The 27,369-nt window shown below is 42.2% G+C and overlaps 1 protein-coding gene across 16 annotated transcripts in view; it reads right to left on the bottom strand.

Moving 5' to 3' along the window:
• Nucleotides 1–27,369, bottom strand: part of CNOT2 (CCR4-NOT transcription complex subunit 2) — a 124,749-nt gene that overhangs the window by 35,699 nt on the left and 61,681 nt on the right. For 8 of the 16 annotated variants that reach the window (XM_065571159.1, XM_042860135.2, XM_065571507.1 and 5 more), the window contains 2 exons: nt 20,166–20,288; nt 9,969–10,025 (listed from right to left, as the gene is read on the bottom strand). In XM_065571159.1, the coding sequence (XP_065427231.1) occupies nt 9,969–10,025; nt 20,166–20,276 (168 nt within the window). In that variant the 5' untranslated portion in view covers nt 20,277–20,288. The remainder of the gene's footprint in view (nt 1–9,968; nt 10,026–20,165; nt 20,289–27,369) is intronic. The other 8 variants (XM_065571976.1, XM_008172408.4, XM_065571737.1 and 5 more) reach the window with 1 other exon arrangement.

Genomic DNA, 27,369 nt, shown 5'->3' with positions numbered 1-27,369 from the left:
TGGGAGCCCCTTCATCCTTTCTGCGATTGCAATAAAGAGCTGTGGTGACTTAAAAAATGGCTTTGTACGCTCAATGCAGAATGCTAGGGCATGCCTTACGTCCAGGAAATAGAACATGTGCTCTCTGTTACTGGCACGAGGCTTAGAGAAGAACATAGGTAAAAATGTGTCTTGGTTCACATGAAACTAGGAGACTACCTTTGGCAGAAACACAGGGTGAGGGCGTTGCTGCACTTTATCTTTATAAAAGACCGTGTAGGGTGTGATGAGTGTCGGGCACACAGGAAGGGCTATACTGATCTGTCCACCGAGAGGTTCAACAACATGGTGAACCAGTGCTGGCGGGGCCATGCTGGTGCTATGAGGTTCAAGGAAGCCACATCCCGACGAGTCTTGAGGAGGACTTTGTGTATGAGAGGGAAGGGCGAGAACGCGTACAGCAGGTGACTCATCCATGAAAGGTGAAAGAGGTCCGCGATGGAGTCTGGGCTGTGGGTTCAGAAAAGAGCAGAACCGCTGGCACTTCCTCTTGTTCCGCATCACAAACAGGTCTATGTGGGGAAAGCCCCACCTCTGGAAAATCGAGTGTGCGATGTCCGGCCTGGGGGACCATTTGTGACTGAAGTGAGCGGCTGAGGCAATTGGCTAGCTCATTTTGCGCTCCCAGAAGGTGTGACGCCTCTAGGTGTATTGAGTGGGCGATGCAAAAGTCCCACAGCTAACGGGCTTCCGGCACAGGGGAGAGGAGTGAGCACCACCCTGTTTGTTTATATAGAACATCGCTGCAGTGTTGTCCGTCAGCACCAACACACATACGCCCTGAAGGCGAGCCTGGAATGTTTGGCATACCAGACGAACCGCCCTCAGCTCCCTTACGTTGATATGCAGCAATAGTTCTGTGTGGGACCATAGGCCTTGGGTTCTGATATTGCCCAGGTGCGCTCCCCAACCGAGCGCTGAGGCATCCGTGACTAGTGATAGCGTAGGTTGGGGTTTGGCAAAGGGTACTCCCACACAGACCACTTGTGGCTGCAGCCACCAGTGGAGAGACTCAAGAATGCGAGGGGTAAGGGTAACTATCATGTCCAGTGGGTCCCTGCCCGGCCTGTGCACCCGCGCTAACCACGCCTGGAGGAGCCGAAGGCATAACTTGGCGTGCCGGACCACGTCTGTGCAGGCCGCCATATCCCCCAACAGTTTCATGCAATTTCTGGCCGTGGTTATGGGGAATCGGCTAAGGTTTTCGATAATGTCCATGAGTGCTTGGAAGCACAGCTCAGGCAGGAATGTCCCGGCCTGCCTGGAGTCCAAGAGAGCCCCTATTAATTCTATTCTCTGCGTCAGGGCTAGTGTGGATTTGGGCACATTCATTATGAGGCCTGGCCTGTAGAATGTGGCCTGGGCCAAAGACACATGCTCTGCAGCCTGTGCTTGTGACTCATCCTCGATGAGCCAGTCGTCCAGGTACGGGAACACTTGCACCTGACGTTTGCAGAGGAAGGCTGTCACGACCACCATACACTTGGTGAATACCCAGGGGGCTGTCGAGAGCCCGTATGGGAGCACCCTGAACTGGTAGTACTGGCCACTGACCACGAAGCGAAGGAAATGTCTTTGGGCCGGGATAATGGATACATCTTTCAAGTCGAGGGCAGCGTAAGAGTCCCTCAGATCTAGGGAAGGAATGATGGCAGCCAGAGAGAGCATGCAAAACTTCACTTTCCTTATGAATGTGTTGAGGTCTCTGAGATCCAGGATAAGTCGGAGCCAAACCTTTGGCCTTGGGGATGAGGAAATAGCCAGAGTAGAACCCCTTTCCCCCTGAACTCCTGAGGAACCTCTTCTATTACCCCTAGAGCGAGGAGCAATTGCACCTCCTGCAAAAGGAGCTGTTCGTGAGAAGGGTCCCTGAAAAGGGATGGGGAAGGGAACAAAATTGGATAGAATATTCCACCCCTACTGTGCTCAGGACCCAGCAATCTGACGTAATTTGGGCCACCTGCTAAGAAGGTCCTGGTGTCCATCGCTGGAAGGGTGGTGGCGGTGCCCGTGTCACTGATGGCGCTGGTTCAGGTGCTGTGCCCGAGCGTGACAGCCCAGAGTCCCTATCTCGTGTAGGGTCCTCAGGAGCCCTGGGGGTGTGTCAAGCCAGCGACGATGGGGGAGGTGGTGGTGGTGCAGGGGGGCAGGGGAAGACAAGAGTGCGGATGCCGCCGATGCCAGCCTGGAGCCCTGATCCTGATGGTAGGCCCAAGGAGTACAGAAGGGCTGTTGTAAAGGCCATGCCACTGGGGTAGCCAAGCAACCGCCGGTGCCAAAGAGTCCACTGGTCTGCGGTGCTGGGAGCGGTACTGGCTGCGTCGAGAGACAGAAGACTCAGCACCTGACTTGGATGAGTAGTCTGTGCCTGATCACAGGGGGCAGAGCCCAACAGTGCCGGGGAGCGATACCAAGGTGATGGTGAGTGGCGCCGTAACATCGTGGGCTTGCCGCGATGATGAACCTGGGGCGATGACGCCATCAGTGCCGCAAAGGGTGCCGTCGCCATATGCAGTGCCAGGATAGATGCTGCAGCCGGTGCCGCTGACAGTGCCTGGGCTAGCGGTGCCGGAGCTTGCACCTGTGGGGCCAGGGACTGCGCCATCATGGCAATGAGGTCCCACGCTGCCTCATAGGTATCCAGCATGGAGGGGAAGTCAAGCTCTTCCTCCAGATCCTCCCGAGTCAGGTAGCCCATCGGCACTGGACTCGACGGGCCTCCTGTTGGGGCCAGAGTCAATGGTGCCGGGTCTTGAGGTCCAGACTGTGGGTGTGCTGCCGGAGGATGCATCCTGCTGGAATCCCCTCACGGCTTCTTGTCAGGGGAACGACCCCATCCGCCTTCTTTTTCTTATGCGGCACCGAAGGGTAACAGCGCCGATGCTCCTTGGAGGAGTCCTTTTTTGGTGCCAGGACATCCCGCATCCATTTCCAGTGCCGCCTGGGGGCGGAGAGCCGAGTCCATTAGGAGGAGCTTCAAAATGATAGTCCCGCTCTCTCTCAGTCCTGGGTCTAAAGCTCCTGTGAATTTGGGCACTCTGTCTGATGGCCTCTCCTAGGCACTTGAGACAAGCAGCGTGCGGATCACCTGTGGCATAGGTTTCGCACACCTCTCACATGCCTTAAACCCCTGCAACTGAGGCATGCCCCACTGCCTGGGGAAAATAGGGCGGGGGGAAAGCCCCCCCAAAGTAAGCCCAACTAACTACAAACTACTATTTAAACTAATAACTATTTACAACTAAGAAAAGGGAACCACTAAGTAGGCACTTGCGAATGCAAGAGACTGAGCTGCTCCAATGACCGTCACTAGTGGTAACAAGGAACTGAGCTAGCGGCGGGTCGGCAGGGACCTATATACACCGCCATGAAGGCGCCACTCCAGGGGTCTCCACAGCCGACCTGACGGGTACCGCTAGGAGAAAATCCTTCCGACAATCGTGCATGCAGCACACTCACACCTATTGGATTTCACGTGAGCAATCACTCGAAGAAGTAGTTTAAGTTCTTTAACATGAAGGATTGCTTAGCCCCAAGCCTTCATTACCCCAAACAATGGAATATAAGATTATTACTACTAAATACTTTGTTGTAAACTACTCATCCCTGTAAAGGTACATGCAACAAACAAGCCTCAATGACCCCATCCAAGATAAATTAGCTGGGTTTTGTCATATGCATTTTCTTCTTTGGAAAGTTAGTAAACTGGATGGAGAGTATACACTACCCTAGCTTTTATTATTTCCTTCTCTTTGTGTTTTCCTTGTGGTAACTGAGAACTCATCTGCTTCTAGCTGATCTCGGAGTCAGGGACTATTTGATCTGGATTCAATATGGAGGGCAAATCATTTATTACTTAAATCATTCATAATTCACTGAGAGAAAACAAGTAGGAGAATTTTCTGGTAATAAGGATGCCTTGGAAACAACAATTCAGAGTTGATAATACAGAAAAAAAAAGTCTCAATCTACTATTACTGTGATTTCAACAATGTTTAAAGTCCAACATAGCATACAAACAATTCACATACTCTTTGTGGTTTTGAAAGGGTATATATGAAGAAAAATGAGGAGGAGTCCGGTGGCACCTTGAAGACTAACAGATTTATTTGGGCATAAGCTTTTGTGGGTAAAAAAAACCCCTAGTGCCCCTCCTCTAACTTGTGCTACATTGATGACATCTTCATCATATGCACCCATGGGAAGGAGGCTCTTGAAGAATTCCACCTGGATTTCAACAATTTCCACCCCACCATCAACCTCAGCCTGGATCAGTCCACACAAGAGATCCACTTCCTGGACACTACAGTGCAAATAAGTGATGGTCACAAACACCTACACTGGAAACCTATTGACAGCTTACTTACCTACATCCCTCCAGCTTCCATCCAGGACACATCACATGATCCATTGTTTACAGCCAAGCCATTTGCTCCAGTCCCTCAGACAGAGACAAACACCTACAAGATCTTTATCAAGCATTCTTAAAATTGCTATACCCACCTGGGGAAGTGAGGAAACAGACTGACAGAGTGAGATGGGTACGCAGAAGTCACCTATTTCAGGACAGGCCTGAAAATAACAGAATGCCACTGGCCATCATGTACAGCCCCCAGCTAAAACCTCTCCAGCACATCATCAACGATCCACAACCTATCCTGGAAAACGATCCCTCACTCTCAGACCTTGGGAGGCAGGCCAGTCCTTGCTTACATACAGCCCCGCAACCTGAAGCAAATACTCACCAGCAACTACAAACCACACCACAGAAATACTAACCCAGGAACCAATCCCTGTAACAAACCCCGTTGCCTACTCTGTCCCCATATCTACTCTAGTGACACCATCAGAGGACCCAGCCACATTAGCCACACCATCAGGGGCTCATTCACCCGCACATCTACTAATGTGATATATGCTATCATGTGCCAGCAATGCCCCTCTGCCATGTACGTTGGCCAAACCAGACAGTCTCTACATAAAAGAATAAATGGACACGAATCAGACATCAGGATTGGTAACATACAAAAACCTGCAGGAGAACACTTCAATCTCCCTGGACATTCAGTAACAGATTTAAAAGTAGCCATCCTTCAACAAAAAAACCTTCAAAAACAGATTTCAAAGAGAAGCCGCAGAGCAACAATTCATTTACAAACTTAACACCATTAATTTGGGCTTGAATAGGGCCTGGGAGTAGGTGGCTTACTACAAAAGCAATTGGTATTGCTCTTGGTATTGACACCTCCTCATCAATTATTGGGAGTGGACCACATCCACCCTGACTGAATTGGCCTTGTCACCACTGGTTCTCCACTTGTAAGGTAACCCCCTTCTCTTCATGTGCCAGTATATATTTATGCCTGTAACTAATTTTTACACCATGCATCTGAAGAAGTGGGTTTTTTACCCACGAAAGCTTATGCCCAAATAAATCTGTTAGTCTTTAAGGTGCCACCGGACTCCTCATTGTTTTTGTGGATACAGACTAACACGGCTACCCCTCATATATGGAGAGAATCTCAAAAAAATATCAGATGTTTTGCTAGAGCAACAGGGCTCTAGTGACTACAGTATTACTTACGCTCATTGCAAGTAGCACTGGATTAACTCAAATGATCCTACTAGAATTGAAACTCTGGCCTCCTAAAACAAAGAGACTGGAAGGACTTCTGGTATCCTGGATACCCAAGGAGAAAATTTTCCTAGATTATGTACCAGTGATGCTTTAAAAGAGAAAGAGTTTTGTCTGTGCAAATACTGTTATGTTGGACAAGTTTCTTTCATCTGTCTATTACTGACCCGCTGAGAAGGATGTAAACAATAAATTTTATTAGAAATTCTGAAGTGATGGCTTTTGATAGTGTGAGAAACAGAAAGGATCTTGGTACACCTGCATGGTAGAGAGAACTTCGATAGTGTGGCATTTTTGACCAAACTATGCATGAAGTAGAAATGGGACAATGAGAGTGTGGCCGTGAAGATGGTATTAAGTCATGTTTGTGACTCCTTTATTCTTGGGTCAGCCAGGGCCTTGCCTAGGCCCCATACATAAGTTAAAGCAGTCCTAACTACTTGTGGCCATGAAGGACTGGTTTCAGTAGCTAAGAACAGCTGGAGCACAGAGATGGTCTGATTACACCACACCACCTTTCCATCATCCCTACTTCTTATGCTAGAGGATGTGGTAATGAGTGGCGTAGATCTCTACACCACTCAGGTATTTATATACAGTACTGGAGAAACATACTGTGATCAGAGCCAATTAATTTAAAGCCCCTTTGCACTACTGAACAGGCATAATAATGCCATAGCACAATAAAGAATCAAGCACTGTATTTCTAATGTAGACGTCAAGTCTCAGTCCTAGCGAATACAATCCTTTACTTGTCTACAGTGATTTAATTTTGAACTGTTTATGTACCTACATTAATTACCATTTTCTTCTTTTCTTGTTGTGTGGGCACTGTTTTTAGATGTTGGCTTTTAATGGCAATGTGTGGTTTAAGTATAAGGAAAACTGGGTGGTAACCACTTGCAAATGTTAAAATTTAATGACAGCCACTATATATGATGGTCAGGAGATTATAGCAATTTATAAAAAACAGTAGGATTCAATTAAAGATTGGTTAATATGGCATCCTAAGTATGTACTATTAGGAAATACAAGAGGCTTAATACTCTGTAATTTACCTACATTTCAGGTAAGCTGGAAAGGCACATGATGTCATTTATTATTTTATCATGAAGGGTGCATTGGCTATCTAATGTATTTGATTTTGTTGTTAAACTCATTTGCATTTTACAGCAATATTTAACCTTAGGCTGAAGGATTATCATCCATATTATAGTAACAGCTTGAGACCCCAATCAGGAAGCTATTGTTCCAGGCGCTACGTTTAATAATAATATTAAAAAAAAAAAAAAAAGCAGCGAAGAATAGGCAACAGTACAGCCAACCTGATTATGGTCATGGACTGCTTTGTAGAATGCCTTGGAATAATTCAGAGAAAATAAAAGATTACAAATAAACCTAATTCTCTCTCATATACATAGGCGTTCACTGGTCTGCATACTGTGGGTGACTGGAAAAGTGGGTGACTGAACTAATGGAAGAGCCAATTCCTAGGAAAAATATCAAATACAAGGTAACTTTTTTCCTACAGCAATTGATAAAAATAGAGACAGTTGACCTAATTTGCATACTTTAATTTTCTCGTTTGCAAAATTTAAAATAAAAGGCAACAGGACCAAAGACTGCAACAACTGAGGTGAGAAAGTCAATCTTGTATTACTTGGGTAAAGAATTGGAAATCTTAAGTGGCCACAATGCAAGTCTTATCACACAGAACTCTTATCACCCCAAAAAACAGTTGTGAGGTCCAACCACACTCCTCACTGATTCTAGACTTAGATATAAGAAGGAACTGCAATGAACAAATTCTAACAAGAAAAAACTGACTAGGTGACTGAACTGGTTTCTATTATATATGCCTTCATTACCTCCAGATTGGTTTATTGCAATGTAATTTATCTAGGCTTAATAACATCAGCCCTGAAAAAGTTGCATGCACATTCATTTGAAGTTCCTCAGAAGTTTGTGAAATAATCATGCTCTATAGCTCCCTGAGCAAAGCTGAAGCTGTTTTCCGAGATGGAAGGAATAGGCAGGTCTACATTATCAGTTAAGTTGATCTAACTTGCATTGCTGGGGGGGTGAGTTTCACACCCCTGAGCGACAAAAGTTTTGTGTGGTCCACACCGGCACTATGTTGGCAGGAGACGCTCTCCCAGCCACATAGCTCAGCTTCTCCCCCAGGTGGAATAATTATGCACATCTTCACCAGATGTAGCATTGTAATGTAGACTTGCCCAGTGTAAACTATGATCAATGAAGTGCTGCATCAGTCCAGTCCAGTGAACCTAAACTCAAAGGAAGAAGTAGGAAAAAAAGAGCCTAAACTGCCTCAAATCTGGTAGAACGAGCAAATTTAAATCCACAAATATCATCCAGACCAGTGGATATCTAAACATATGAGAAAGGTTGATAATTATCTTCTTCGTCACCAACAGAGGACAATCATGCTGTATCTGTGTTACTTTGTTTCTGTTACTATGGGTATGTCTACACTACGGCAATTGTGGCCACACTAACCCTAATTTGAAATGGCAACGTCGATTTTGGCGCTACTCCCCTCGTCGGGGAGGAGTACAGAAATCGATTTTAAGAGCCCTTTATGTCGAAGTAAATGGCTTCGTTGTGTGGACGGGTGCAGGGTTAATTCAATTTAACACTGCTAAATTCGAACTAAATTCATAGTGTAGACCACATCTTATACAGCACAACAGGTACTATTAGAATGACATGAGTAGATGAATCACAGTTTTAAAGGGAGACAGCACTATGTTAACCATTTAATAAAATTAGAAGTTAAGCAAATAAATAATTAACACAAAAACTAGATCTATCATATTCTTCTGGTTTAATCTTTCATTTTCTTAATAATTCTCCTTTTGTCTTAAATGTAATTTAAAATAGACCACTGCAAAATTTTCCCCAAAATTAGGTTTTCTAACAAGCATTTACAAAATGTAAGACCAATAAAAGCATTTCTCTAAATTATTAAAATTCCAATGATGAGTTTAAAATAAACATTTACAGTAAAGTATCTGCAATATTCAAAATATTTATAAGTATTGAGATTTTGCAGTGAAAATAACTATCGACTTCATTGTTTAACTTGAGGAAATGGAAGAAATAAACTGCCTAAACAGTGAAAAACAAACTGATTTTTATAATTCTTTCAGTTTTAAAGTGTAAATGATATCATTAACAAGTGTTATTTTTTTTTAAAAATTTAGCATCTCTTTAAAACTCATATACAATACTAAGGTATACAATATGAGTTATTAATCAGACAAGAGATTACTGGGAAAGTTGTAATTTGGTATTATGGAAGATGCCATGAGTGATTAAGACTAAGCTGATAAAAGACATTTTAATCAGATTAAGAGACTGGCTGCACTTCATTAATAGATGAATACTGTAGGTGAAAGAATGAACACTAACAAATAAATACATTTCTAACACAATGTAATACATTCACTATACACTCAATGAGCCAATTTATAATACAGGAGCATGGAAGAGGAGCATGATTGCATGCATGCAATGGAGTTTGGTCCAAAGAACCACTTGAAATTTTAAGACTCATTTGCATTCACCAATTATCTTATACTGTTGGTTTAAAAATAGGTGTACTAGACATAGCTATGTAGTAAACAATAGAAACAATTTTGTGGTATACTGAAAGACTTGCATAATGACTTAACTCTCTTGTAACTAGGCTTGGCAGAATTCAATTTTTATCTTTATGATTTCAACAGATATATTGAAGTTTCTATTAACCTTTTTTAGATTTTTATCGAGTAGATGTTCACACATGTGCTGCAACTATGGGTTAAGCTTTTTTCTTCTATTTTTATCCATTTAAAGTTTCACAATTGTGGGAAATTATTGGGGCAGGGGGGAGTTAGACAATAATTATTTAATGACAGTAGACATTTGAAATTCAAAAAGTTAAAGTTTTAAAACCATTGAAACACAAATTGTCAACATCACGTCAAAATATACAAAGTAAATATCCTTAAATCAAACGCTGAAGTTCTCAAGCAGCATTTTTCTTAATTTGCCTATCTGTATATTTCTATTATAACGGATGGAAAGATTTTTTCATTGATTTATGTGTTTACAGTGCAAGACCTTTACTGATAAAAATCTAATCCTTCCAAGCCTACTTATAGCCTATGTTAACAAAAATTCTTAATCAGTAGTTTGCTGATAGAAAAATCAGTTTCTCGTGGTAGAAATAGCTCTCTATTTCCTTTACTACATACATTCCAGTTTGTTTAAAAAAAAAAAAAATTACCTGTAATTTCTTAAAATGTGATTCAGAGATGCATTTTACTTCCTCCCTCTCTGCAAACTGAAGGACAATATAAAGTACAAACATGAATATCTGTTTTCCTCTCTAGCCAAGTAACACTGGTTTATGTTTACATGCCCAAATTAGATAAAAGTCAAAAGCAGATACCTTATAGGTTATAAATATAGGTAAAACCGTATAAATTCCAAACACTTGGCTCTCCCATCATGCAGTGTAAATTTATTATGAAAACAAATTTTTAAGTTGTAGCAACTGTTCGATAAACATACTATAATTGTTACAATGTTGCCACATGTTTAACATTATACAATGTATGCTTATATTTGGTCAAGATAGTTAAGTCCAAAGCAGACTGCGGAGAATTACGAAAGGATCTCACAAAACTGGGTGACTGGGCAACAATACAGCAGATGAAATTCAATGTTGATAAATGCAAAGTAATGCACATTGGAAAACATAATCCCAACTATACATACAAAATGATGGGGTCTAAACTAGCTGTTACCAGTGAAAGAGATCTTGGAGTCATTGTGGATAGTTCTCTGATAACATCCACTCAATGTTCAGCGGTAGTCAAAAAAGGTAACAATGTTAGGAACCATGAGGAAAGGGATAGATAAGATGACAGAAAATATCATAATGCCTCTATATAAACCCACGGTATGCCCATATCTTCAATATTGCATGCAGATCTGGTCGTCCAATCTCAAAAAATATATATTGGGATTGGAAAAGGTACAGAGAGGACAACAAAAAATGATTATGGGTATAGAACAGCTTCCATATAAGGAGAGATTAAAAAGATTGGGACTTTTCAGAGATGATTAAGGGGGGCATGGGGTCTGATAGAGGTCTATAAAATCTTGACTGGTATAGAGAAAGTGAATAAGGAAATGTTATTTACTTCTTCACATAACACAAGAAACTAGGGGCTGCCCAATGAAATTTAACAGGCAGCAAATTTAAAAACAAACAAAAGGAAGTACTTCTTCACACAACACACAGTCAACCTGTGGAACTCCTTGCCAGGGGATGCTGTGAAGGCCAAAACCAAAACAGGATTTAAAAAAGAACCAGGTAAGTTCCTGGCAGATAGGTCCATCAATGGCTATTAGTCAGGATGGACAGAGATGCAATACCATGCTCTGAGGCCACGGCTACACTGGCGCTTTAGAGTGCTGCAACTTTCTTGCTCAGGGGTGTAAAAAAAAACACCATCCTGAACGCAGCAAGTTACAACGCTGTAAAGCACCAGTGTGAGATGTGCTCCCAGTGCTGTAAGCTAATCCCCTGCAGCTCTCTCCCAGCGCTGGTGTGTGACCACACTCGCACTTCAAAGCGCTGCCGCGGGAGCACTCCCGCAGCAGCGCTTCGAAGTTTTGAGTGTAGCCATGGCCTGAGCATCCCTAGCCTCTGTTTGCCAGATGATGGGAATGCACAACAGGGGATAGATCGCTTGATTGCCTGTTCTATTCATTCCCTCGAAAGCATCCGGCATTGGCAACTGTCGGAAGACAGAATATTGGGCTAGGTCAGTGGTTCTCAAACTTTTGTACTTGTCCCTTTCACACAGCAAACCTCTGAAGGTGACACCCCCCCCCCCAATAAATTAAAAACACTTAATATATTTAACACCATTATAAACGCTGGAGGCCAAGTGGGGTTTGGGATGGAGGCGGACACCTCATGACCTCCCACGTAATAACCTCGCAACTCCCTGAGGGGCCACGACCCACAGTTTGAGAACCTCTGGGCTAGGTGTACCACTGGTCTGACCGAGCATGGCTGTTCTTATGTCCAGCAAGAAATTTCCTCAGACTGTTGTCAAATGATAGCAATGCACCTTTTATTCATCTCTTAAAATGTCAATAAAAGCTTTTTCACCTATAATGAGATGAATGAAGAGAGTCTCTCTGATCTCTCAGACAGGACAGCAGGCTCCCGTCCCCACTGCTTTCTGTGTTAGCAATATCATCAGCTATTGCAGAGAAATGGCACTTAAGCTCCGAGTTTCGTAAGGTAAGCAGGGGAAATGGGTTTGATACAAATATATTTGAAAATATAATTGTAAGTTTTATGAAAATACATATCTCCTATTAACATTAAATCTATCATACTAACCTGATTTTTGCCAGAGATTAACTTTCCACTTTATTCAAATGGATCAAAGCTAGTCATCCATTACAAAATAATTATTTATCATCTAAATTAATGCTACTAAATTACCCAGTCCTAACTTCACTGTACCTAGTTCCTTGTAATGTCAGAGGATTCCATAGGCATGCTTTTGACACACAACCCTAAATGTAACATCTGAAGTTAAATCGTGAATCTGTCAAATTTTTAGCTAAAAGCCTCTCAAATAGTAACTAAAAGGTATTTAAGCAAAATTTTCTCAGGAAAACGAAATACTGTCGTTTTATTCATTATCCCAGCAACTGGCAGTAGCAGCAGAAGACAGAGATGTCAAACTCTAAGGCTAGACACTATATACAGCAGCCTGAAGAAAACCTGTCTCCTGAAAATGTACTAAAAGTCCTACAGGCTTTTTAATCTCCAACCGAGACTTAGTATTTGTAATGGATAAAACTCTAAAATATCAAAATAACTTGTGTTAGAGTACTGCACATAGCCACAAAATAAAAACATTAACAAATGGAAGATAAGGAACTAAAAATTAATAAGATAATAAATATTTATCATAGAGATTTGAAAACAAACATCTATAAGTGAGTCATTATTACATATATTGAGCCCCAAACCTGAATGGGTTCTGTAAGTGCCCCTGCCATAACAACAAATACTAAAAAAAAAAAAAAAAAAAAGCAACCCCCAAACCATCCTGTTCCCAACCAAATACTGTCTTTTAATCTCAAAGCAGAATGGCAAAACACAAAAATAAAAGCAAAAGCATATGAAGGGTTTTAAAACTCAGTAAAAAAAGATAAAGCAGACTTCTGTTGCATACTTCTTTCAACATCCAAAATATAGCAATCCAAAATGCATGGGTTGAACTCATATCTTTAAATGACAGCAACTCTACTTGATCAGATGGTGTGATGACAACCTCAAACCCCATTTGGCCTCTCAAGATATTACAAGCAAAAGCTTCCAATAAAAGGTATTTACAGTTTAAAATCTTTTTAAGCCAGCTTGCAACAACTTAAAAGTGTGTGGTAGGGAACATTTTCAAAGCTTTGAGACTCATACTATCACATCAGCAAGAAATTTTTCCTTATCAGATGTTGTATGCCAGATGTGCCTCTCCCGCTTCTGTAATGCAGCTCCTATCCCCATGCAAGAAAAGCTTCTGTTAAAATAAGAGTCACTCTCTCATGAGTCACCTTTTGAAAAAATTAATTTGATGGTCAGAACAAAACATCAAGCCTTGAGAAGATGAAGCCTGGAAACTACAGAACAGGGGTAGGCAGCCTATGGCACACGTGCCGAAGGCGGCACACAAGCTGATTTTCAGTGGCACTCACACTGCCCAGGTCCTGGCCACCAGTCTGGGAGGCTCTGCATTTTAATTTAATTTTAAATGAAGCTTCTTAAACATTTTGAAACCTTATTTACTTTACATACAACAATAGTTTAATTATATATTATAAACTTATAGAAAGAGACCTTCTAAAAAGGTTAAAATGTATTACTGGCACACGAAACCATAAATTAGAGTGAATAAATGAAGACTCGGCACACCACTTCTGAAAGGTTGCCGACCCCTGCTACAGAAGAATTCAGATTTTCCAGGCAAGACAAAACTAGTCAACTAATCCAAAGATTATGCTGATGTCACTGCTTTTCTTTGTTCTGTAGCCTTTTCTGTCAGTCAAAGGACTGGGAGAGAAAATGAACACCAAATCATGGAGAAAGCATTTACTGCAAAAACTATTTCACAAAACATGAAGGTCTTTCTTTTGTCATTACAGATGCAAACTGACAGAAATAGATTTGTCTGTGAGAAGTGAAATTATTTGCGGTTGAATGGTTATGTTATGGGATGCAACCCAGATCGGTGAAAAGTTGTGTCACTGTTTACCCTGTAACCCCAAGTGCATCACAATGCCTTGATTTTGTGGGTGTCGCAGGCAGAGAACTACAGTAGCAAAGCATTGAGGGTTAGAGGTGACAACTTGATCCACTCTCTTCTGTGAGCCAACATGTAATTAGAACATCAGCCAGTGTATTTTTTCTCCTCAGAAGAGAATAGGACTCAGAAGAATAAGATACTTTCCTGACCAAAGCTCACACAATAATTGATTCAGAATTATCACCCGTTTGGATGCAGTAGTCACATTGTCAATTCAATCACTTTTGTTTCAAGCGGAATTCTGAGTTGTCAAAAGAAGATCAAGATGCTTGAAGCTCTATAAAATGCATATTCAATTCCTTTGCCAAAGACAACCTTCTACCTTGAGTCACATGTTGTCCAGTGCAATCCATAGCAATAGCATTTATGGGTGTTCTACCCATAGCCCATGACAGGTGAAATGAGTAAAGATCTACTCACTCCAAGCAATGAGCACCCAATATCGAAGAAGAGAAGGATTAGATGACTGGAGTGGAGTCTGATCTAAGAAACCACTGCATTATACATGAAATCAGCAGACCCAGTGAATTAAGACTGTCCAGGTTCTGGCTGGGCACGTGAGTCACTGAACTACATATGGAATTCTTCCACAACAGAAGATTTCAACTCTGGTTATCTAGAACTGAACTTCCTGGTGAGAATCTAGGTAGACTCTGATATATCCTTTTTCTTCAACTAAGGCCTTGTCTACACTACAGAGTTTTGTCAACAAAAGGAGATGTACACGCTGCAATACTCCTTCCACCAACAAACTTTCCTGCTTTGCCGACAAAATAAAACCATCTTGACAAAAGGCATAGAGCTTTTTGCAGCAAAGTTATATCAACAAAGTGTGAGTGTAGACAGCGCGCTTGGTTATGTTCCAATAAATGGCTCCAGGAGATGTCCCACAATGCCTGATTGCTCTGGTCAGCAGTTCGAACACTGCTGCCTTGCACCAAGGTACACAGACATCCACCCTTCCCCCTTTAATGGCCTGGGAATTTTTGAAATTCCACTTCCTGTTTGCTCAGAGTGGACAGCTCACATCACATCTTCCCAGCTGACCAGGGCGGCTCCACACAGCAAACGCTCTCCCGCTTGGAGCACACGTGAGTTGTTGGATCTGCTGACACTTTGGGGAGAAGAGGCTGTGTAGTTCCAGCTCCGCTCCAGCCATAGGAACTTCTATACCTATGGCCACAAGAAATCTGACATGTTGGATAAAGGCTACGAACGGGACATGCAGCAGTTCCGTGCACAGATAAAATAGCTGAGGCAGGTGTACCAGAAAGCAAGGGAGTCAAACTGTCGACCTGAGGCTGCACCAAAGACCTGCCACTTCTATAAAGAGTTGGATGCCATCCTCGGTGGACACCTCACTGCTACCGCCAAGAGCCCTGTGGATACTTCGGCAGGGCTGGAGTCAGCGGACTCAACCCCAAGGATGAAGTAAGTCACGGACAAGGAGGTTGAGTTGGAGGACAATGTGGAGCACATGGCAGGATCATCCACTGGCACAGCAAGTCAGGATCTCTTTTTCACTCCAGAGGGATCTCGCCAGTCCCAGCAGTCCGTCTCTGGCACACATGATGCAGGAGAGGAGAGCTCTGATAAGTTGAGTTGATGCTGCTAAGTTATATGAGGTCCTTTGCTTTGCATATTCTGGAGTGAGTGAAGGGACAGAAATGTGCACGACTAGCTGTGTTTGCGTGTGCTTCACATTCTCTCTTGTGCAGCTAAGCAGTGTGGCGGAACAATGTGTTAATGCCCACCGAGATGTCACAGGATTCCTGCAAAGATCTCTAGGAAAAACTTTTCTGCAGGTACTTGCCAATCCTCTGCCGAAAGTTCCTTGGCAGAAGTGCTTTGTTCCTTCCCCTGTTGTAGGAAACTTTCCCGTGCCAATCGGCAATCACTTGTGCAGGGACCAAAGCAGCACACAGGCAAGCAGCTTAGGGACGTGGTCTGAGGCTGCACGCATGGAGGAGATGCACTCTTGCATCCTTGCTTACCATCAGGAGTGAAATATCAGCTTCAATGGCCCCCGCCTGTGGAAAATGGTGGCAGAATTTACAATATTGTTCCTAGTTGCCTGCAGTGATTCCCTTAAAAAACCACCTAGACCCTTTGCCCCATCTTGAGCACCCCTTTTCCTCCCCCCAGGCTGAACTCACCATGTTTAGGGCATTCACTGAGCTGTGTGCTTGCTAAGGGACAATGAGAAACTGATTCATTTAAACATTTAAAAAGATGTGCATTTTACTACAATGATTCGATGCTGGGCGTGCACTAACAATCATGCTTCTGTTTATTGTTTCTTGTGCTTCTGCAAATGTGGCCTTCAGGGGAACCCTCCTACACACCGGCAAATAAGGACGTGACCAAGGAAGGACAAGAAGGACATGTTTCAAGAGGTGATCCAACCCTCAGAGGCCAAAAAACAAGAACACAGGGTGAGGAGAGATACTTTAAAAGAAAATGATAAAACAGACAGGAAGGAGAGCCAGGAGTGAATTTTAATGGGGCAAAAAGCAGATGATAAAAGTGATGGAGGAGCAAACAGAGATGTTGAAGTCCCTAATCACGCTGCAGGCAGAACACATGCATGCTCCCCCCACCCACCCCAAGCCAATACAGAACTGCTTTTCAAGCCCTCCCCAAACTCCTCCCACACATTCCTTGCAACTTCCTAGAATGTCTCGGTACCCTGTTCATGCCACCCCTTCAGACAGCTTCCAAAATGATAGCTGGACTTACACACAGCTATACGAGCCTACATTGCCTTTCATTGTTATTGCCCTTCCCACCAAGCCTTTTGTATGTGTTGTTAATTGGTATTTAATAAAAACATACTCTCTGAAAGATAACCAATCTTTATATGTCTCCTACACATGGTGGTTGCTGCTGAAATTAATACAATGGCAATTTGATCATTTCCTGACTACAGGAATCATCAGGTCAGGAATCATCAACATTTTCATACAAGGTGGCAAGTTACCAAAGCATGGCAGAGTGCTGTATAGAAAGACACATTACTGTTGCTCATTGTCAAAATAGTGCCTAAAAGCCTCCATGATTCGAATAGCGCTCCCTTGTATCCCTCTACTAGCCCTGGTATCTAGCTGCTCAAAATCAGCTGCCAGGCGATCAACCTCCACACTCCACTCCAGAGGAAACTTTTCACCCTCAGCCTCACAAATATTATGGAGCACACAGTAGGTTGCTATGGACATGGGAATATTTTCCTCATTTAAATCTAATCTGCCATAAAGGCAGGGCCAGCATGTTTTTTAATCTGCCAAAGGCATGTTCTACTGTCATTCTGCACCTGCTCAGCTTATTGTTGAAGCGTTCCTTGCTGCTGTCCAGGTATCCCATGCAACGCTTCATGAGCCATGGGAGCAAGGGGTACGCTGGGTCTCTCAGGATCCCTATGGGCATTTCAACATCCCCCGTTGGTATCTTCTGGTCTGAAAAGAAAGTGCCTGCTTGCAGTTTTCTGTACACTCCAGTGTTCCTGAAGATGCATGCGTCAAGCACCTTCGTGGACCACCCCATCTTGATGTCAGTGAAACACCCACGGTAATCCACAAACACCCGCAATACCATAGATAAGTACCCCTTTCTATTAATATCCTCCGTCGCAAGATGGTCCGGGGCCAAAATTGGGATATGCCTGCCATTTATTGCCCCTCCGCAGTTATGGAATCCCATTACCACAAAGCCATCCACTATTTCACACACATTGTCAAGAGTCATAGACCTTTCATAGCAGGATGCGATTAATGGCCCAGCACACTTTTTGTTAATGCAGTCCCAATGGTGGACTTCCCGACTCCAAACTGATTCGCGACTGACTGGCAGCAGTCTGAAGTTGACAGCTTCCACACAGCAATCACCACACGCTTCTCCACTGAGAGGGCAAACTCTGCACACAGTTCCAGGAAGGTGGCTTTCCACATCTGAAAGTTCTGCAGCCACTGCTGGTCATCCCAGACTTGCATAACGATGCAATCCCACCATTCAGTGCTTATTTCCTAAGCCTAAAAGCAATGGTGCACCATGTGCAGCTGCTCTGTGAATGCCAAAAGTAATCTGGTGTTGCTTCTTTCCATGGTATGCAACAGGTCAGGCACCTCTGATTCCTGTTCAGATTAGATGCTCATGATATACTGCATGACCAGCCGTTATCTGTTCCCATCAGTGACTACAACAGTAGAGAGCAGTGCAAGATCCATCCTTTCAGACGGAGATGGAGGGCACACAGTAAACATGGGCCATTGAAAAATGCCGCAAAACGCAGTCAGAAGCTCATGGAATGATGGGATGGAAAAAACATGCATAATTCGATGATGAGCCAACACCCATGATGCACTGCGATCCACTCCACCTTCCCACAAGTCCTAGCAGCAGAAGGTGGCGAGTAGCACAGTGGGATAGCTAACCACAGTGCACTGCTCTCACTATCAATGCTAGAGCACCAATTGTGGATGCTCTCTGCCAACAGAAGGAGCGTTGTGTGAACTTCCACAAGCAACAATTATAACAGTTTTTGATCGTTGGCATAATTTGTGTCAACAAAACTCTGTAGTGTAGACAAGGCCTGAACCAAGGCTCTCAAATACTCTTACAATCTCTTGAACTACTTGTGGTGCTGTTTGTTGCCCAGCCACTTGCATTAAGTCATCCAATTATAAGACAAGACTTCAGGTGCCCTCCCCTTAGTTTTGCTGCTTTCACCTTGGTAAAGTCTTAGTGTTGAAGCTATCTTAAATGGCAAGCCGGAAGAAAACTATAGTGACAGTTACTATATAAATAGTTAGCTAGAGGCAGAAAATATAGTTTTACATCTAGAGTATGCATTTTAAAGAGGGTCTAGAACCCTTCCTTTACTAAAATGTAATGAGGAAAAAGCTCTCGGTTTGCCACTTGAAAAAAAAATTCTGAAGGGCCTGGCTGTTGAAAGGAAATATATAGTGACAGTGCTGCAAAAGTGTCAAGTCAAACAATTCCTTAAAGGAGTAAAGGGCTAGAGTACTCCATCTCGTAATGTTACCCTCTCAAAAGGATATGCCTTGCTGGAACAGGAGGCAATCATGGGAAAGGTGTTCTAACAAACTACTATAGACCGTTATGCTTTGCATAATCATACTAAGGTCATGTCTACACTTACCTCCGGAGTGATCGATCCAGCAGGGGTTGATTGATCGCATCTAGTGAAGACGTAATAAATCAACGACCGAGCGCTCTCCCATCGACTCCGGTACTCCACCGGAGTGATATGCATACGCGGAGTTGATGGGGGAGCATCAGCAGTCGACCTACCGTAGTGAAGACACCATGGTAAGTAGCTCTAAGTAAGTTGACTTCAGCTACAGTATTTTCGTAGCTGATGTTGTGTAACTTAGACCGACTTGGGCCTGGTCTACACTGGGGGTGGGGGAGCTAAGTCCTCAATTTTGAGTTTTCTAGAAGAACTTTGTCCTTCTACATGCTTCTGAACTATAAGAATCCCCTTTGGGGTGGGGGGGGGGGGAGGAGGAATAATATAGTTTATTTTTTTCCAGTAGATTTGAGGATTGTTTTTCGAATCATAATCCTCAATTTAATTCTCAATCCTATGGGTCCCAGAAGCTAGCAAGTCCTGTGCATATTTGGCCATGAAAGAGTCAGGTGTATGGTAGCACTCCCTGTGAAGGAAGGAGTAGCTTTTATTTAGAGAATAAGCAATGCTTCAACAATGGGCCAGAGAAACAACCTCGGGGACAAAAAAAGAAAGGAATGTTCTTGTGCAACGGACAGGGTTGGACATGCTCCTAATCTTTCTCAAATAGCTGAATTTGAAAAGTAGATCCAGGCCATCTATCTAGGACTTCTCTGGGAACTAAACTACCTTTATCTCTAAGCTGAGAAACTATGAGTAGGGCACTGAAGCAGTTCATTTGAACTACCTGCGAGGTCCACACATCAACTAACTTACATAGGCTACAGCTTAAAGAAATACCCTGGAGTAGAGGACATTCTGTCCTTATTTCAATTTCATACACCTTGTTATGAGATTACTCCATTATTAAAGGGCAAAATATTATGTTTGCTCAGCTTACATCTTTTTCCGACCGATGTGGGAACATTGAAGACTGGCTGTAGTACATGTTTTCATCGTGGTAGTCACTGTCGACCCCCTCTACAAACTTCTTTCTTGAAGCACCAAACATGCTGTTTGTCACCTAAATGATAAGAAACATGATTACACTCTATACACAGTAGCTTTCTAAAGAAGCAAAAGGGATAAGGTCATTTGTATATTAATGGTCACTTTTTATGCTAGAGAAATACTTCTATACTACAGAATGGCATAAACATATCATGGGCATATTCTATAACTAAAAAATAAGTTTTGATAAACAGCTAAATAAATAAGGAAATACTGTCATCCCTTTTACTGGATTACTATGATATTTCAAGGTCCCTTAAAACCCAAAAGGAAAAGCATTACATTAACTTTATATTAACAGAGCTCCAGATCAAAGGCGCAAAAGCATACATTATGTTGTGGAACACGAGGAGACTTCTTTTAGATCAGTGTACTTCTGCATATAAAGTTTTTGTTTGCTTTCAGCAACGTTTCAGAATACCAGTTAAGCATTTCAGTGCAATGATAAAAAAAAATTATACCTGCTAATGTGGAAATTTCTATAGAATGAAAAGAAAAACGCCTTGTTAGAAATATGAACTTCAGTGCCTCATTCTCAGATATTTCTGATATTCTGTAGCAGTCATTTTGATTTCTGGTTCAAGGAACTCCAAAATAGTTATGAAAAAATAAAAGATTACAAAGCCACACTTATTGGGGGAGCTGGTAGGAACCCTTATATTCAGGTTGTTTAACACTTTCCATTCTAAAGGATTTTTGCACCCTTTTCTTTTAGAAGCATTAACACATACATGCTTGCAATCAGCCTTCGATATTCACTTGAGGGAAACCTCTCAGGTTGTAGAAATGCCTTTTTTCTTTGTCCCATAAAATTCCATTCAGATTTAGCAAAATTGTCAAAAAAAAATTGTAGTTGCTATTTCCTCTCCCTTGCTTTCCTTCAACCCCTGGGAAATTCTGGTAGCCTCTCAAAACCGCTGAATGTTCTAAGAAGTCCAGCTCAAGCAAACTGCCAGAACAGCAGCACCATCACCACACTTTGCTGGTAGTACCTGGGAGCTGCCAGAGTCAGTGTGGCAAGGGGTGGGGTAGAGTTGATTTTGAGAGCTGGGTTTGGCTTCCCATGCCAATCCCTCCCACCACCCCAAGTGCACAGGAGCTAGCTCCCTGACTTTTTGGAGATGGCATGGGGGGGGGGGGCGCAAACTAGGCCAGACACACCCAGATCCAGAACATGGCTTCAGTGTCTCATTCCCCCACACTCTGGGATAAAAATCCTTCCTCTGACAGCTACTGTATTTACACCTATAGCTCAAGTGGTGGAAGTCTGTGCCGAAGGCTCAGGCTTCAAATTCTGCTGAGGATGCACGATAGGGAGATTGCCAGAGTTACAAACACACACACACACCTACTTTTACTTTTGTCGTTTAAAAAAACAAAACCTAGGAAATTAACATTCTTAACTTTTTTGTATGTATTTGGGTTTCGAACTAAAGCATTCAAACTAAAGCAATGCCAGATTTACAGTTGCCATTTTAATCTTAATTCGGCCCCACATGCATATGCATTATACTTAGGGTGCTACCAAATTCACAGCCGTGAAAAACGCGTCATGGACCGTGAAATCTGGTCTCCCCCGTGAAATGTGATCTTTTGTGTACTTCTACCCTATGCTACATCGATTTCAGAGGAGAGACCAGGGTTTCTCAAACTGGGGGTCCTGCTACAAAAGAGAGTTGTGGATGGATGGGTGGGGGGGGGGGTCACAAGATTATTGTAGGGGGGTTGCGGTATTGCCACCTTTACTTCTGCGCTGCCTTCAGAACTAGGTGGCCAGAGAATGACAGCTGCTGGCTAGGCGCCCAGCTCTGAAGGCAGCGCCCCACCAGCAGCAGCGCAGAAGAAAAGGTGGCAATACCATATCATGCCACCCTTCTGCACTCCTGCCTTCAGAGTTGGGTCAGGATCCCTACAGTTACAACACCATGAAATTTCAGATTTAAACATCTGAAATCATGAAATTTATGATTTTTTAAATCCTATGATCGCAAAATTGACCAAAATGGACCATATATTTGGTAGGGCTCTAATTATATAGTCTTAATTGCAGGATCACACACTATTTTCCCCAGGAACCCTACCTCATTCAATGCACAGGGTGGATTCATAAGGGGGCGAACTAAGGTCGCACAGGCAACCAACCAACTGTAAATTCCTAACTTTTGAGTGCTTGATTACCCAATCTAAACAGTATTCTTTTAATGTAGTTTTTGTATTGATAAAATTAAGAAAAGGAGGTAACTGAACATCCAACAGTGCAGCCCCCTTGGGCTTTTATCAACATCAAAAAGTTCTGCTATAAAACCAGATACATTAAAACATTAATTATACACTTAACTAAAATAGGAACTGAAGCAAAGCTTTCTAAAATCTGTATTTTAAATGGTAACTCAGTATTCTCTGACCCAAACAATATATACAGCCATACAGTCCTTGTGTACACTAGAATAAAAAAAGGTGTATTTTTAAAACCATAGTGCAGACAGGCCAAGTTCTTTTAACAGATGCTAGCTGGTTTAGATGTACCCTACACTGTCACATTGGTGCTTGGTAGAGTTCACCTCAGCTAGCTAATAGACTTCCCTCCACACAGCAAGGGTTCACATAATCAACTAATGTGTGAAAATGCACCTTTCTCTGCCTACTGTGTAAAAAGATTGGCTCGTCAAAGTTGTCCTAGAATTTAAAAGAATGGGATGTTAGTCGCAATCTCAACCTGTCGTCTCTCTGCATGTAATATGCATGTTTAAGCAACTCTAACTCCTTGAAATATCAAAAAAGCAGCTGGAAAAAAGTCTAGAAAATAAATGACACTACTAACTATGGAGCATGAGTCCTGATATCACCTTGTGAATTTTCAATCACAGCTTTAATTTGCATCATTCTACATCTTTGGCATAAAATGTGAAGTGGTAGGAAGTTGCATCATCAAAAATGCTGTGAACTTCCCCTAAGCAGCAATGTAGTTAGTGCATCATTGGTATCGGAGTTATTTGAATAATGGAATGGTGAGCCTTGGCTGGATGGGAGCAATTCTTTAGTCAGGTCCCATGCCTTCTGCACTAGTGATCCTTCAGAGCAAAGCAGAAAATATGCCATCTGGCCAGGTGGACAATGAAATATAAGGGAGTGGAGGGGTTGTTCACTGATCCCATTAGGCAGTCAACTTACCAAATGCCCTGAATCATGCATAGCCAAACTCTTAAATAAAATAACTGAAATATTTTAACTCCACTAAAGTATTTGTATACAAGCTCCTAACCCACACTTGCAGTTCAGCTAATCAAAAGCATTTATTGCTGCTGATCCTAACATCAACTTATTTGCACAAATTCCTACTACTCTTGAAGTCATGATTTTTATACTCAGAGTGCAGGCCATATGTAGTTCAGTAAATTTCAACTTTTTTGGCTGAAACTCCATAGAAACTGTCAATAATTCAGTGCTAATATTGTTGTACTAGCAGTAACTCATCCCCCATTACAATTATCATCATTTTGCTGCTTCCAGTATATGAAAGGAGAGTGGTTCTCTTTGTTAACATGGAATCCACATATAAGCATTTATCAAACACTTGTATACTTTACATGATATTTTCAAGCACATAAGATAGTCCAGACTCTGAAAAACTCAACAGCAGCTACTGAAATTTAGCTGTATTTAGATAGTAAAATATTCCTCATTTACTGTACTGATCAACAACATTTAAAATACTGTGCATAGAAGACTTTAAAGTGGAATTCAGTTATAGTGAAAATCTGATTACAATGAAATGGAGTATTACTATTCTTTAGAGATTGTAAACTCCTTCAGGCAAGAGCCTATAATCTACTGTATTTTCTCTTGAAGTAATTAGCACAATTTTAGACAATATAAAATAATACACAAAGAAGTGTCCCAAATTACGTCAATGTAGTCAACTGACTATCAGATAGATAGTGAAGTTTCATTATAAGCATATCCCAACTGTGCTAAATCATCTCAGAATGCAATCACCTACCAGATGAAACGGAGCATTTAACAGGCTAAGGGAATTATCCACTCCTTTTCTCTGTTTGGGAGAATGAGAGAAAAGAAGTTGCTTTACACCATGTGGGTAGGATACAGGAATCCTTGGTTGAAGCTACGCCTAAGCAAGGGACAAAGAGGAACTAGGCCTATCAACCAACTACTTCTCTTGTGAGGGAGTAAATGCTCCACAGGCAACCCCCCAACCTAAAGCAAATACTCACCAGCAACCACACACCAATGAACAAAACCACTGACCCAGGAACCTATCCTTGTAACAAAGCCCGATGCCAACTCTGTCCACATATCTATTCAAGTGACATCATCATAGGACCTAATCACATCAGCCATACCATCAGGGGTTCGTTCACCTGCACATCTACCAATGTGATATATGCCATCATGTGCCAGCAATGCCCCTCTGCCATGTACAGCCAAACCAGACAGTCTCTACGCAAAAGAATTAATGGACACAAATCTAACATCAGGAATCATAATACTCAAAAACCAGTGGGAGAACACTTTAACCTGTCTGGTCATTCAATGTCAGACCTGCGGGTGGCTATCTTACAACAGAAAAACTTCAAAAACAGACTCCAATGAGAGACTGCAGAGCTGGAATTGATATGCAAACTAGATACAATCAATTTAGGATTGAATAAGGACTGGGAATGGCTGAGCCATTACAAACATTGAATCTATCTCCCCTTGTAAGTATTCTCACACTTATCAAACTGTCTGTACTGGGCTATCTTGATTATCACTTCAAAAGGTTTTTTTCCCACTTACTTAACTGGCCTCTCAGAGTTGGTAAGACAACTCCCACCTGTTCATGCTCTCTCTGTGTGTATTATATATATATAATCTCCTCAATATATGTTCCATTCTATGCATCCGAAGAAGTGGGCTGTAGCCCACGAAAGCTTATGGTCTAATAAATTTGTTAGTCTCTAAGGTGCCACAAGTACTCCTGTTCTCTTAACTTTGAGTGTACCCAGTTGACAGGCACTTACTTACATGGTTTTATCAGTGATTGTAGAGCCAGGTCTACACTACATACAAAGTTTTGATCACATAACTATATTGGTCAAAGTTGGGAAAAGACCCAACACCTAGCTGACACAGCTATGCAGGAAGTATCCCCGAGCAGGCATAGCTTTGTGGCACAGCTATTGTCATGTGGAGAGGTATTGTTATTGTGCTAACAGGAAAACTGTCTCTGGGCACACATTCCATCTAACACTGTGGGGGTTCTGCTAGTATAGCTATATGGGGAAAATACAGATAGTGTAGGCAAAGCCTATGACTTGCATTGTTGCTAAGAATAGGAGCTTTTGTGTAAGTTTTTGAACTGGCTGTTCCCCCTATACAATGAAGCACTGTGGGAGCTGAAGTGCTTTCTGGGAGTTGTATGCATATATGGAATTTCAGAGTACTAAGAGTACTGCCAGCCATTCTCAGTGTGAACCACAGCATGGATCACACCATGGAATAACAGTGATGGCGTTTTACATTAATACCCGATTTTATAAGAAAATCAATAGCATGACAGAATCAGATGGTTGCTGAGGATCATTAACCGCAGTAGGAGAAATCAGGGGGATTAGAAGATACTGAAATTGCAAACACAGTATTCAGCTCAAGAACTGTCCCCAGAACAAGCAGCTAGCTGATGAAGCAGCCTAACATTAATATCCACTTCACACACTTAACTAACCACAAACCTGGTCTAAAAGATATGCTGGTTTTAAACCATGTTCCAGCCTACAGCTGGCAAACTTTTGAATGAGAAAGAAAAATTTTTAAGATCTCTCTGCAGATTGTTGCCACAATATTACAGTGAGAGCCTGCAAGATGAAAAATAGCTTGTGTGAACACTTCTGGAGGCTGACTACAAATATAGAACAATGCTCACTGGCACATATTTTGTCCAATCAAAGTCGTCATAACAGGTGTGTATAACTAAAAGCACCACAAAAGTGAGCAACTATTAGAAATATCCTTGCAACAGAAAGAAGGTCTGAGAGCAAGTGGGCTTTACCAACCATGGTGGAGCTAAAGATAAAACTCACTTGCTCATTCTTGAGCCACAAGAACCATCAGAAAAAGTTACCCAGAAAGATTACTTCCCCATTGTGATGCAGTCCCTGGTAGATCACAGAGTCCCATCAGATACCAAATAAATTAAGAGGGAAAGCAAAGTACTTCATCCTTCACCCTATCTTTTGTTTTCCCTTGGCTAATGAACTCATCTCTGAATCACTGCAACAGAATCAAGAGGTCACTATGGTCAAGTGTGAATCTGAATGGCTGAAGGTGAGGCAGAGAACACTTTTAATGTGTAATAGCAGTACTATGTTTATTAAGTATTTTAGGAAAAATTGTCAGAGCAACCACCAGCAAGAGTTGGTGGCCACACCCCGAGGCCACCAAAAAAATTTGTTTTGAGACCCCCTGTGCTAGGTTCTTCTTATACAGTGGGGGTTGCCGGCTATCTAGAACATTCCATCCCTCAATGTATACTTTGTATCTAATTTGTATCCACTAAGTTTGCCATGTATTTTAAGGAACCTTCTTGTTTACCCTCCCCAAAATTCTTAGAGAGCTCTGTAGTGCAATTATGGAGGATGAAAGCCAATTCTGGGTATGTGGGTTTTGGGTTTTTTTGTTGGTGTTTGTTTTGTTTTTTGAGAGGGTGAATTGTGGTGGTCAAAAATAGTTTTTGATAAATTGATAAATTATACTAGACATTATTGTTCCATATTCACCCCCCTCAATATTGTCATAGCATCACTTAGTGTTGCATTCAATACTCTCTTCAGTAAGCCTAATGTAGACCTGCTGGCTGTAAGCTTAGGTGGTGAGCGCCAGTCAGATCACCTGATCACTCTAGATCCTGAGCAGGTTCAATGACACAGGCCCATGTACAGCTCCAAAAGGTTTTCACTAGAATAGACAGTCAACAAAGAAAAAAAGATGTGGATAGCTAACACTAGAGTACCACCAGCTTTTATTTATATATATATATATATATATATTTGCTTCAGCTCTTTACTACAATTTAAACTGCAAAGTGCACTTATCAA

Source organism: Chrysemys picta, chromosome 1 (assembly GCF_011386835.1).
Source record: "Chrysemys picta bellii isolate R12L10 chromosome 1, ASM1138683v2, whole genome shotgun sequence".
In the NCBI taxonomy this organism is placed as follows: domain Eukaryota; kingdom Metazoa; phylum Chordata; order Testudines; family Emydidae; genus Chrysemys; species Chrysemys picta.
The sequence above is the reverse complement of the archived record's forward strand: the minus strand, read 5'-3'. Positions and strand labels throughout refer to the sequence as shown.